Source organism: Vulpes vulpes, chromosome 16 (genome assembly GCF_048418805.1).
Source record: "Vulpes vulpes isolate BD-2025 chromosome 16, VulVul3, whole genome shotgun sequence".
Taxonomy (NCBI): Eukaryota; Metazoa; Chordata; class Mammalia; order Carnivora; family Canidae; genus Vulpes; species Vulpes vulpes.
In genome coordinates, this window is record NC_132795.1 from 17,258,020 (window position 1) to 17,272,699 (window position 14,680).

The 14,680-nt window shown below is 37.4% G+C and overlaps 1 protein-coding gene across 2 annotated transcripts in view; it reads right to left on the minus strand.

Annotated features, from left to right (window-relative positions):
- The window catches only part of PARD3B (par-3 family cell polarity regulator beta), a 982,784-nt gene that overhangs the window by 522,515 nt on the left and 445,589 nt on the right, over positions 1-14,680 (minus strand). For both annotated transcript variants that reach the window (XM_072742730.1, XM_072742729.1), the window contains exon 4: positions 1,551-1,660. In XM_072742730.1, the coding sequence (XP_072598831.1) occupies positions 1,551-1,660 (110 nt within the window). The remainder of the gene's footprint in view (positions 1-1,550; positions 1,661-14,680) is intronic.

Genomic DNA, 14,680 nt, shown 5'->3' on the forward strand with positions numbered 1-14,680 from the left:
TAGTAATAATATGCTCCCTCATCAAATATCTCAACCTAGAACTCAGTGGTATCATAATTTAGCAAGAATATGGGATTTAACAGAAACACAGTAGTCCTTTTCCTGTAGGGAAAACAGTATTGAGTATTTTCAATTGGTCTAAAACGTAGAACCTAAGTGATAAAAACATTGAACTAAATACTGGTGATTTTCTGCATGTAACTGATGGTAACAAAATCAGATACATTCTGATTTGGGGTATATTGACATTGTAAAAGTAAGCAATAAACTAAATTTTCTCATTTATATAGCTTCTCTTCCTCCAATCCAATATACTTGGGCTTAACATGGTCTCAATCAGTGTGTTAAACACACACACCCTACCACATACTGATTCTGTTTAAACTCACCATTAAAGTAGAACACAGACACCTGATTTTTATTAACGTAATGTTCCATTAAATATGTTTCCTTAAAAGGATGGTGGAGAAACAACATCTCAAATACTTTGATGTTTACCAAGAAAATATGCCAAATATTGCCACAAACTTATTAGTGAATACTCAATGGTTTGGTATAGTGACTCCTAATTCGTAGACATTGGCACTGGTTCTTGATAAGAACATTTTATACCAAACTGGGAAAATCCAGTTAGCTCATTCAGCATCTTTATATAGCTCTAAAACATTGTTTTAGTTTTCTTAAGGCACTATAGAGAGTGAAACTTAAAATGGGGAAGAGTCTTCTCTTAGGATACATTTTAATATGGCTATGCTACTGAAGATCACCTATTGCACCTATTTCAAAAGATCGACCACAGTTGTAACTCTTCCAAGTGACTCAGGATGTATCAGAAAGATCCAACAGTACCATATGAAAGGAGGACATCATCTCTTCAGGATTCATTCTCCATTTAACCGATCAGTTATAAGTGTGTCTTGTTATAAGCACTTCTGGTACATAATTTTATTTTTCTTTGAGTGTTGAGTTCTAGAAACCCAGTGCTGGCACCACATAATATGAAAATGGTATCTTGAAACTATATGACCATTCATCGTGGTATGACTTCAAAAAGCACGGCATTAACACATTGAAAACATATAAAATTATATCCTTGGGCAATTCAAAGCAGGAGGATGGAAGGAATTCAACAGTGTAGTGTGCTGGTAAAGAGCACAGACTTTGGAGCCAAACCACCTGGGGTTAGATTCTTGACCGTGTCACTTACTAGCTGTGACCTTAGACAAATTACTAAACCTTCCTGTGCCTCAATTTCATTATCAGTACCATGGAGGCAAAAATTTGTGCTTACCTTGATGTGGAAGTTTAAATGACTTAGTGTAAAGCACTTAAAAGAATCCTTGGCACATAATCAGTGCTATGTAATTAATAGCTACCACTAGAACTTGTATTCCAGTAATAGCTCATAGTAGCTATCACTAACTAATACTATTATATATCCTATCAAATGCTCTCTAATGATCAACTTACTTAAGACTGCAAAGTCCCAGTTAGTCTTTGGGTAAGGTACTTTGATCTTTCATTAGAAATGCAAACTGCAGGATACCTACTAGAATAACAGGTTTCAGACTCTGGCCACTGGGGTGTGAAGCACTTGGCTGGGCATCAGCAGGTGGGCCTGGCGCTGGGTCACTGCTTCTCCTCACCAGCAGTGGAGTGCCTGTAGGACAAAATAAGAGGTGAGAGGTCAACAGAACCCTGGGGAGAAGAGAGTGCATGGTACAATGCAATTTAATTAAAAAAGGTTTACAACATGCTTTTATGTCAAAACATTCCATTTCTAAGGATGCTTGTAAATTAATCCATTTCATGATCTTTTGTCATCTATTTACAGAATGACACATGGAAACAACATCTTTCAACTCTCATCTTTCCCCACTTGATTTCAAAACGAGTCATTGTACTTAACCAAAAACTATTAGGCAATGAAGAAGTTGACAGTGTGCAATCTGAAACTGATCTAGAGAATGTATGTGAGTACTAAAAAGAATGATTATCCAGTAGACAAGTGAAGAGATTCACAGTTGGTGCAATTTGCTATTCAGCAGAGCTAGGAGAATAGTTATTGCCACCATTTGGTGATTCTCCGATCTTTTGAAGGATGATATACACTGAAATAAATTATTTGCTGGGGTTATAGCATTAATGTCTATTTAAGTACAGAAAGAGATTGGTTCTATTCTCTTCTTTTTCTCCTAAAGTCGATAAAACTGATAAGGAAAAGAAGTTAGTTCTTCTAAAAATATATCTTGATTTCTTTTTAATTTAATGAAAGCTTCCACTATTAAATATTTGAGCCAGTTATTAAATTCTGAGAAAAGATCATACTATTACAAAGTTCAAGTGAAATTCAACCTTAACAGAGCTAGCGACCTAACTAGTCTGCCTGCAATTAGGCCTAAAATAATGTTTCATACAAAATTGGCCACTGTAGAGGAAACTCTCAAAAAAATCCTGTTGTGGGCTAAAAATTGCTCTCATGTAAAAACTTTCTTTTTATTTGCATGCTTTGGGGAAGAAATGTAAAGCAGTAGAAATGCGATTCTCCATTATCAATATTCTGAAAAAATCTCCCCCAACTCTCTGGAGTTATTGCTGTTTAAAAGAATATTTTTCATATCTCATTTTATATGATAGTTACAAAAAGTGAATCTATCTTGAAGTTATTTACAAATCTGATTTTTATATGTGCTCCAATATTTTTATTCTGTGTACAAAAATACAGATGCTAATACCTTCCATCACTGTTGCTTTTTAATAAATAACTTCTTTTATAATAAGAAATTAACATGCCACTGAGGATGAAACGCTATCTAAATGGCATTATAAAGTCTATGTTCCATTATTTCTTTTTTATTAATAAACATTTTACTACATTATTCCTTAATTCCTCTATTCCCATCTAAAAATTTCTTAAGCAAGTGACATAGCAATGGTTGCATGGCTGGCAACTCTTCTTGAATGAGACATTAAAAGAAAATAAGAGGAAGATAAAATATCATAAAAATCTTAAAATAATAGAGTCCCAGTCCTGTACCAATATTTGTTTCCCCTGATTCTGGTACTTTGAATTACCATTAACATCAAGTCAGTCTAAATGTGATATCCTCAGAAGTAACCTATTATCCTAAAAATTATGAAGAGAATGGCAATACCTCTATGAAACTCCAGTTTGTTTCTAAACATTTAACCCAGACCAGGACAGCGCATGCCAACAATATCAAACTGGGTTAAAAAACAAACAAATCAAAAGCAAGTGAAAACAGTATGGGACACCGAGGTCCAAAAAAAGTTGATTCAGAGGCACAGAAATGGAAATTTTAGTGATTGACAACTGCACTGTTTTTTCAGCTGAGTCACACACACATATATGAATATATACAGAATATATGTGTGTGCACATGAGAGAGAGAGAGAGAGAGAGAAAGACAGAGGGTGAGAGAAGAAGTGCGAGGACCTGTTATTCTTCCTGGATAATAAATATATTTTTCTTAAAGGCACACTAGATAATTTTCTTTTTTTTAAGATTTTATTTATTTATTCATGAGAGGCACAGAGAGAGAGAGAAAAAAAAAGAGAGAGAGAGAGAGAGGCAGAGACACAGACAGAGGGAGAAGCAGGCTCCATGCAGGGAGCCTGATGTGGGACTCAATCCTGGGTCTTCAGGATCACACCCAGGGCTGAAGGTGGTGCTAAACCGCTGAGCCACCAGGGCTGCCCAGATATTTTTCTTACAACTCTAAGGACATGGTTATGACTCTTCACTTACCACCAATATCTGCTTTTTAAAAATATGTATATATTTTATTTATTTATTTGAGAGACAGAGAGAGCAAGAGAAGGGGGAGGGTCAGAGGAAGAAGCAGACTCTCCACTGAGTGGGGAGCTTGGTCCTGGGACTCTGGGATCATGACCTAAGTGCAAGGCAGACATTAACCAACTGAGCCATCCAGGTGCCCTGTATGCTGTTTTGATAACAAAACACTAACTTATTTAAGACAAAATTCTATGATAATATGAATTTGAGTTTGTGCATTCAATCTACAGGCCATAATATTACAGTCTGTCTCCCAGAACAATATTATTTTTGTACCACTGTACCCACTATTACCAAACTAAGATAGCTAGAGCTTAATCACACTCCCAACTTATTGGGATTAAGTTTTGTTCTTCTCCTTTTTCTGGATTCCACACTTGAATGTCTCCTGTTGAGTCATCTTCTAATTTTCCTTTGGCTGTCGTCATGTGTCAATAACAAGTATAAATTATTTCATACTGGAATTAATAATGAGCATATTTAAATATGAACTGCTATCTCAGAGAGTTTTAAACAACCCTTCCATTGGCAACTTAAAATTAATTTAATATTTGTTTTTTTAAATTGCCAAGCCTCATTTGTAGGTGACTGCCACAACAGGCTGAGTTATAAGTTGAAGACAAAGATGTACCCTAGTATGGAACAGAAGACCAGTAATTCCAAGTACGGAGATAACTTGGGGGAAATCCTTAGGTATAGATAATAGAGGAGAAAGCCCACCTTGCAAGCATCACTAGCAGAAATGAAAGGGAGACAACCACATCTAATTTCATGGAATTTTCTGTGGGAGGGAAAAAGTAAATGAAACAATTTCTGCACTAAAGGAGCTTATAACCTAACAGTAAGATTAGACTCTAAGAACTATCATGCATCTGTACAGTGGAGGGGATCACGGGTTTTGGAGCTGTGAAACTGAGATTCACCTTTCCTGGGTCTGTGACACCGGGATGCCTGGTGACACAGTCTCATCATTTAAAACCTGGTGATGGGGGCACCTAGGTGACTTGATGGTTGAACATCTGCCTTTGGCTCAGGTCGTGATCCCAGGGTCCTAGGATTGAGTCCTGCATCAAGCTCCCTGCAGAAAGCCTGCCTCTTCCTCCACCTATTTCTCTGCCTCTATGTCTCTCATGAATAAACAAATAAAATCTTTGAAAAAAATAAAAATAAAACAAAATAAAATCTGGTGATAAAAATACATCATAGAAGTGATGTAAGGCTGAAATAAAAGAGGCTATGCATAGCACATGGAGCTGTTGTGCAGTTTTCATGCAGGAAATCTGCACCACCACCACCACCACCACTCCCATAAATAGGAGTGAATAGCACTTGCTATTGTTATGACCAGTATTATATGCTCAAAGATCTAAACACCTGGGGCAGCCAAGGTGGCTCAGCGGTTTAGCACTGCCTTCAGCCCAGGGCCTGATCCTGGAGACCAGGGATTGAGTCCCAGGTCGGGCTCCCTGCAGGGAGCCTGCTTCTCCCTCTGCCTGTGTCTCTGCTGCGCTCTCACTCTCTCTCTGTCTCTCGTTAATAAATAAAAATAAAATATTTTTAAAAATGGCTTTAAAAAAAAGATCTAAACACCTGAAAGTCAATTTTCATGAAATAATATGTAAATTAAAATGGTAAAACATAATTCCGTGCTAAACCAGGTATAGACTTAATATAAAAGTCAGAGCTTTTAGGGTGTAGGGAACTCAAAAATGGAAAAAATTAACCCATTATTCATTGGTATTTTCAGTTAATTAAGAAAAGACCCTTATTATTAGATTTGAGAGGCATAAGTCCTCAGTTCAGCTCAAAAGAATATTAGTATTCCTTGGAATCATAGTTTAAAAGCTACTGGCAATAAAGCCCAAATAAAATAAGAAATGTTATGTATTTTAAAGCATAAATTCTTATACAACTGCATTATGTTTTCCACATGGTTAAATATTTGAGGCCTCATTGCACATCAGGAGCTGTACAAGAGGTAGCCAATATTAAGATGAGTTGTCATGGTGCTTACTCAGGCTTTATTTAAAAAAAAAAAAAAGAGGATATAAGGACAAAGAACAGTTTACACATAGGTAAGTACCAATACAGAGTTCCAGTGGGGTTATCTATGGATTATTGAACCCATACCAATGAATATGCACACTGTAGGCTGGATCAAGTCCCATTTTATTTGGGCATATGCACAGAAACTTAATGGAAGCCAAAGAGCATCAAAGAGAAGTGGTATCCCTCTAAGCAGAAGAGTTCTTGATCAAGTGTGTAGCTGCTGGTGACTGTCCTTGAAGATAGGGTCTTGCCATATCAGGAAAGTCTAAATTCTTTCTGGAGCACTGTTCATGCACACCCAGGGCTTATGTTAGGCTCAGGACAAAATTACTCACAGGCTCACTGTACTTCTCTTTAAGAAGATGATTAGACTCATCAGGTTCTCCAGACCTTGTGCCAACCAGCACTGGAGTCAGTTCCTGGGTGTCTGTGAATAATGGCACATCTCCCAATATTCAAACAATCACTATTTTAATGATGGTAAAATTAGAATTCAAAGGGGTACAGTTACTTGTCCAATGTCCCTTATAAATGTAAATAAGGGGAACCAGAAGAGAGTCACTTGATTCATTTTGTCAGTTTGAACTCTTTAGTTCTAAAAGAAGCAGCAACTAGTTAAAGGACCAAATTGGTACATTAATGAATCATGCAAGACATAAAGTCCAACACAAATTCTTTATTTTATTTTTTTATTTTATTTTATTTATTTATTCATGAGAGACACAGATAGAGAGAGAGGCAGAGACACAGGCAGAGGGAGAAGCAGGCTTCATGCAGGGAGCCCAACGTGGGACTCGATCCCAGGTCCCCAGGATTGCACCCTGGGCCAAAGGCAGGCACTAAACTGCTGGGCTACCGGGGCTGCCCCCAACACAAATTCAAATTATCTATATAAGTTCTGTCTCTTTGTTATAATCTCTCACTCTCTCTCTCTCTTACACACACACACAAACACATACACACACACACACACACACACACATATACCCCTGGATGGATTCTTTCCATGTTTAAAAGATATGTTTGGGATGGAATTAGTGTAAATGACAGATGATATGTTGTATATAAAATTCCCTTTTGGAGATGTTGAAAGACATCTTAGAAAGATAGGCAGTTATAGAGACTGAAACCAAAGCCCAGAATAATCTTATCCACATGATGCCTCAGTGGGCAGAGGAAAAAAAAAAACAAACACACATGAATCCTATATCAAACATCGCAAAAGTATATGTTCTAAGTTGTCCAGTAACAGTAGTGATTTATCTAAAAATGGTTAATGATTTTCCTGAGCAAAACCAAAAGGCTAGCTTGTCATCAATATTGTTGCTATTCATTCTAGAGTGATTGATACCTGAAGAGTTCTAGGGGGTCCCAGTTGATGTGCCAACAAGGCATTCTGTAAGAAGTTGGTGGACTCAAGCCAAAGAGGCCTGAAGGGCAAAGTGAAGGAAATGGATAGAAACTCAGCAGTCACAGGCAGAAATAGAATGGCTAACTAGAGGGAATACATGGGGGAGAATTTAGTAAGGACTACACATACAGAGCAAATGAGAAGAAGCATAAAAGAGAAATCTAAAATCTTTCTTATACTTATTGTTTAGGGAAGAGAGAGAGCAATAGGAAAATTTCAGCAACTGCTGTGACTTGTCTCAGGAAAAAGAAACCAACAAACAAACCTACCAATCTTGGCTTTAGCCCATTGAGGGTTAGAAGCATTTGCTTTCAATCCACAATGTCTTGAGATGTGTGAGAAATAAGACAAAAGATGTTCAGTTGGGCATTCATAAAGACAAGTATGAAGTTCATATTAGAAATCATCTTGGCTTCCAGAACTAGTGAGTAGAGACAAAGATGAAGTAAATAAAAGAAAAAAGGAGGTATTGGTACAGGTGTAGCAATGGCATCACATGCAAAACAATGAGAAATATAGAATTTACATTCTTACAGAATCTTCAGAAAGAAAGGGAATCTAGCCTGGCAAGTGGTTGAAAAAGCCACAAAGGCCAACCTACAGGGAAGGTGGGGTGTGAGAATGGAGAAAGGGACTGGAGTTTACAAGATCAACTGTTTATGTACAGAGAGGGGATAAAACCTGGTCTTTTTAGAGTTTCTCTTTTCCTTTGCTCTAAGGGATTACTTCTGTGCTACTGAATTATCAAATCACCAAAACAGCCAGTTAAAAGAAGGAAAAACACGTTCTCTTGTCAATGCTACTGACACTGAGGATAACAAGATAAATATGAAAGGGGAAAAAGCTATTGAAATACACCTAAATTGGTAAATGTTTCACTTTGAGGATAAAAATGAATTGCCAACGGTTAAAAATCTTACAAACTTAAAAAGTGATAAATATGAAAAGATACGTTTTTCAGGTTATCAATATTAATAGTATATTAACAATATTAAGAGTAGGCAGTCATGAGCTGCATCTTGGTTTCACATAGTACATTGCGTTAATACTAGTTTGTACTAGTCAGCATGTAGAAGAATGCCTTTCAATTATCCTGTATTTCAACGCTCATTGAATAAATGTGACATTAATTGAATCATGTTGACATTAAAATATGGATACGTCCTCCCGAGCTACGGTGAAGAGAGACTAGGGGCCAGGAGATCTGCCTTCTAGAGGTGGCTCTGGCATTGCGTAACTTCCAGGAAGCTGCTCTATCTCGGAGTCTCACCTCTCTCATCAGCTAAGCAAGCGTGTTGGATAAGCTATACTAAAGTCCCATTCCAGATCTACAAAGAGATAGTTCTATGATTTATACAGCCAATTAGAAAATTGAAGGCCAGAGAAATTAAGTTTCTAAGTCTCTTGGACTTGATTTCTACTCCCATTTTATTCACTTGACACTTTTCTATCGCAGGGTCACATTCTCTGAGTAGGTATGTGAGAAAAAGGGAAATGACAGCTCTTCAATGCAGGGGCCATTCTTTTCATCTAAAGAGGTTGGCAGAAAGGAAGATTTGGATACAGAGATACAGATAAAAGGCAAGGATTTGGGGGATGAGTAGCTAAAAGGAACATATTAAGTGATAGTCACATGGGCATGCCTGGCAAGATGTTTGACCCACTAGCCAAGGCACACCAGCACCTCTCTGGAGTGCATGAACTCTCTTGCAGATGGCTTAAATGTTTTATCAGTATTTTCTTCCTATTAATCCCATCAATAACTCAATAAAAATAATGAGTGAAAGTAGTACATCATTTGTAAAGGAGACAACTAGAGTTCCTTTTCTGTAAGGATTTTATGGGTACTAGATAAGGCCTTTCCATCAATACTTAATAAACTCCATTGCACTGATATCTGGAGACCCATTAAACAAACAAACAAACAAACACCTGGTAATGATATCTACAGTGGCACAATTTATGGCAAAGGGCCAAGAGGAGACCACTTTCGCTACAGGAGTGCTTGACCAACTTTGGCGCCTGACCTGTGATGAATGGGGCAGCTGTGACATGCTTCAGACACCATGATGGAAAAACCACATGAGAGAAACCAAGTCAAATTTTAGCAGAATTGTAGCCGTCCAAATACTTTAATCTTAAATATTACTCCTTTAGGAAAGTAACTCCCAGTATTGCCATAAAAGGAGCAAAGAAGTTCAAGTTGATGAAGAGTATCATTTTTTTCTTTCATTGTGGGTTGCAAAAACCATGCCTGTTGAAAACGCAGAAGGATAAATTCAAGTAATTCACAGAATAGTGACCAGCTACATAACAGATACAAATGGGCACATACATGGTAAGAGATCTTTCACTGTTTGGAAAGCTGCTTAAAATAGGAGTGCCACTGCTATAAAAACAAGTGAGGGGGGTTTCAACTGACCTTTACTGGAAATTATACTTTTCTCTGAAAATGGTTATGCCTTCAACTCACAGTATACTGTTGCTGTATTTCTGAGGCTTTTTCTTCTATTGAATTTTTCACATTTTAGCCAGTTGCTATACATAAATCTAGAATCTTTTGTATCGTCTAAACTATTTCACAATATTGATATACTCATGCTATTTAAAGTCAGTTAATGTCATGTGCTAGATATGCACTAGGTCCCAAGCGTTATATTAAGAACAATGGCAAGGAATAAAGGGACAAATCTCACTGTAGGTGTTTCAGCAATGCTGATGGAAGAAATACAGAAGTGATCATTTTAGGTCAGAGTAAAATTTAAAATATTAAAAAGGCAAAGCAATGACAAGATACCGAGGAGTTTCAACACAAGCAAAGGTCTTGATTTTTGAAAAGTATACGCTAAGAAAGGAACAATGCATTAGTAAGTACAAATAAAAATACCTGAATTAATAAAGCCAAATAAAAGCTCCCAAATCATAGAGGGGGAAGGAAGGATTCTGACCTATTCAAATCAACCTCCAATTTCTCATTCTGGTATTCAAGGAGCTCACTGGTTTCCCCCAACCTACCTCTCTGATTACATCTTGTATTGCGTTTTTTTGCCATGTGATACTTGCCAAAAAGGACTATTTGCCATTGCCTAAAAATGCCCTGCAGACTCAGTGTTTGTGCTGGTTCTAAATTATTATTCTCTAATACAATCAGCTGTAATCCCATCCAGTCTTTAAATTCATAAATAACCTCTACTTCTTTAGAATACCAGATTCAGATTGGCTATGGAGCTAATGAAGTATAACTTTAGGGCCCTGCACAAGATACCAGGAGGAAACTAAGTAACACGATCACATGGTAATATGATTTTGTAAACTTTACATAAATATAATAGTTTAATTGCCATAAGTTAATTCTATTTCTTTCAACTCTGAAGACTCCTCCTGCTCGGTAAGCCTAGAGTAGCCAAGGACATTCCTGGGATCCAATTAAGGGGAAAATCAGTTGGGTATATATCTCATTTGAATACAACAGACTATATCTGTATGCTTCACAGAGCACATTGTGTATGGTTATTAGCAGTCATCCCAATGAGGAATATAGGTAGAATCCTGTTACTATGTTGGTTCACTGAGCATCAGAACACAAAGGTAGAGAGCCAGGTGACATACAGAAATAGCTGTGCTCTTTTTGTACCCACACAGAAAGGTGTGGGTACTGGAAGATAAATAAGATTTGAAATGCCCAGAGCCAGAAGCTAATCTACAGAAAATTCTTCCACTCATCTGATGTATAAAATTGTATATAATCCAGTATTCAAATAATTCAGTTCTTACTGATACCTTGACAAATAGGAAGTTCTATCCTATATGGAAAATGCAGCATAGAATTAAAATTCCCATGCTAGTGAGATGCAAACCTGTAGCAGTTTCACAGCTTACAAAAATGTATTTGCAAAGCCCTATGTTTATACATTCCTAATATTATTTAAACAGCATTTCAAATAACCATGCCATAGCAAAGACTGAATCATTCATTCATTCAATGTATACAAAATATTACGTATGAAGAGGTTACTGAAGAACATGAAGTTAAAATTATAAGGAAAAAAGTGTAATAGTTATGTGTCGGCATTTTAATATGTAATCAATTAGTATTTCATTAAATATTTTTTCATATATTTTGACATCTCCAATATATTATTTATAAATTGTTGTGATTTTCAGTCACTCTAAATAACTTTTTTTTAAACTTCAAATTTATGTTTGTTTCTTAGGGTAAGAGAGAGGGGGATCAGGAGGGGGAGAAGGAGGAGAGAGAGAGAATCCAAAGCAGGCTTCATGCCTAGCAAGGAGCCCAATGTGGGGCTTGATCTCACAATCCTGAGATCATGACCTGAGCTGAAATCAAGGGTCAGACACTCAATCAACTGAGCCATCCAGATGTCCCTGGTCCTTTTCCTAAATAGCAATCTCACCAGATGTGATACATTGAGAAACCTACAAAATGTAGATCTGCTCTGTACCATTTTAGGGTATGTCACATCTCACTTTGTCTTAGGTGTCTAGTTGTAGTTGTATTTTTGTTGTATGACCTTAATTTACTAATTTAGTATTTACTGAATGCCCAAAATATACTGGGCAGTCTTCTAGGCACTCTGGATATTATCAGCCCACCACCCACAAAGGTTTCATCTTGGAGCTTGTAGACGGCTGGAGGAAAACAGATCCTAAACTAATTCACAAATAAATATGTGCAGATAAGGATAGAATAAAAGCTTAAGCAAGAATATGAGAGAGTGATTGGGAGGGAATAGGGGGGAGGAACCCTGTGAGTTCCTTAATAGCAAGCACCTCACCTTAGTCAATCACTTAGGACCCCTGGCAGAGTGGATAATTAATAGATTCATGCCAAATTGAACTAAGCAGAGCTAGAGGAACAAAGATCAACCTCTAAATTCAGAAATTGTTGGAATCACAAGTGTCCCAGAGAAGGGGATTTTGTGTGTGCATGTGTGAGAGGGGTCTGTGTCCCTAATATGTAAATAAACTGCTACTGTCAGGCTTGTTTCCCACTACCTAACACTTTTTTTATTCATCATCAACATTTATTTTAAAACAAACACTAGTCACACTAATGCGGCATATGCTATCACCCTTGCAACTTGATGATAAATGAGCATAAAAGTGACATCAACACCAGTGTTAAATAACCTCAGTAGAGGCTCCGAAATATTGACTACAGTCTTGTCAATTACTGTGGTTTATGAAGGAATCCATTGCCCAGTCGATCTTTTAGTTTCCTATAGTTTACAATCTTACCTCCTAGATATTTATGAGGTTAATCAATATGCAAAAGATTTATGACAACCTGTGGAATAACTAGAAGGACAGCAGTTGAGTTTACTTGAATAGATTCTCAAGAGGAGCTTTTATTCATTCATTCATTCATTTATTTAAGATTTATTTATTTGAGAGAGAAATGGAGAGAATGAGTAGTGGGAAAGGGCAGAGGCAGAGGAAGAGAGAATCTCAAGCAGACTCCACACTGAGCATGTAGCCTGACATGGGGCTTGATCATGATCTGGGTGGAAATCAAGAGTCAGACACTCAACCAATTGAGCCACCCAGGCACCCCTGGAAGTTTTTAAATAGAGTCTTGAAATGCAGAAGACTACAAATTGATAAATTAGAATAATAAATAAGATATTTATAATATTTATAATAGGCAGATGGACACATGGTTTTAGAGGCTAAACACGGGTCTTCATGCATGAATACTAAGAAGATTTGCTTAGCCAGAAAATAGGCATGGACCAAGTGACTGGAGGAGAAAGTGGTTGAGGACACAAACGATTGTGGTTAGAAGAACATCACTAGAAGGTTGTCCTAAAATGGGAGAGTTTTAATTTAACCTAAGTAAAACAGCAGTGAGGCTTCCAAGAAGGGACAATTCAAAGCATTGTTTTCAAGTATTGAGAAACTGGTTTAAATACAAATTGGAAAGACATTTGCAGATTAATATATGAAAAACATTTACTGAAAGAATAAGCAGAGATATCCCAATGGTTTCTTTAGTAACTCCCTTATAAAAGCCAGAAAATGAATCTTAGTACCTGTCCAGTGGAGTGACTTCGCACTTGGGAAGACTGTTGGACTCACCAGGGAACACATCGGGGATGGTTCATTAGGGCAATGATGTTGTTCTATTCCAAGTGTTTATAGAATCTTTCTTTTGTCCTAAATTTTAGGCCACAGTTCCCACTGAGTTGAGAACAGCCTCTGAAAGACTACTTCACTAGCTCTTTGCAAGATGAGAAAGGGAGAAATCAGCAATGCCTTCAGGCCATTCAGCTGCAGTTGCAAACAATTACTGGCAACATCAAAGTACTAAATTCAAATCACCAAGTCCTTCATGATAGATGAGAAACATCCACAAGTCAATTTAAGGCATCCTGGGCACAAATCTATATGACTTATCAGCTGCATTTGAAACCTTTGATCATTACATTTTATTGGATCGTTCAAAGTCCCTAGCAGGACTGTAAGAAGTGGTGCATTATGGAACCACCATCATCTCTTAGGAACACTCAAAAGATGGTGTTATGCCAATGCCTGCGTGCCCCAAATGTTGTCTTTTGTGAGGCAGCAAAGGAACTTAATGCTTCTCAGGCCATGACTTCTGATACGGAAGGCATAGTTTCTGTTTAACAACACTTAAAATTCTAAACAAGAGTCAATCAAGTGAAGTTCAATCCAGAAAATGCAGAAACCAGGCTTTCCTAGCAAGGGACATGTCTAATGAAAGTGCCAAAGGAAAATCTGACTCCTGTCCTACATGGAGACTTTTCCAACACTTGTAACTGGTGCTTGAGACCTCAATTGCTGACCCATAGCTGTTTCTGGAGCGCAGGGGTCAGCTTTGACCTCAAGCACCTTTTACCTTATGCATCTAGTAGGCAGGGGTCATATTCTACCCATGACGTGGAACTGGCCCCAGCTGTCCAAGCCTTCATGACCTCACATTAGATAACTGAAATCTAATCCACTTGAAAGTACCCTGGAAGACCACCCAGGTGTTTCATATGGCTGTTGTCTTGCTACTAAATAGGTCCATTACACAAGCTGGAGCACATTACACCAGCAGACTAATTCACCCAACGGCATAGCAAGGCAATGATCCACGGATGGTTATTGACTTTCCTGTGTAACTCCTGGCATCAAATTCGATGTGCATCAAAATCCAGAGGCCAGGGGTACAAAACTAGATTGTGTTTCCATGATTCTTCAGGACAGGAAAACTGTTCTCGCTAACAGCAATAAAGTTCTAACTTTCAAAGGAAAGATTTGGATATAAAGAGGCTAAGTTTGAGGAATATAGAGTTTGAATTTAAAATAATTCCCACATATAGACTTTTGAGAGTCAGAAGAATGACTGGGTTTCAATCTATTTAAATAAAGTAGCC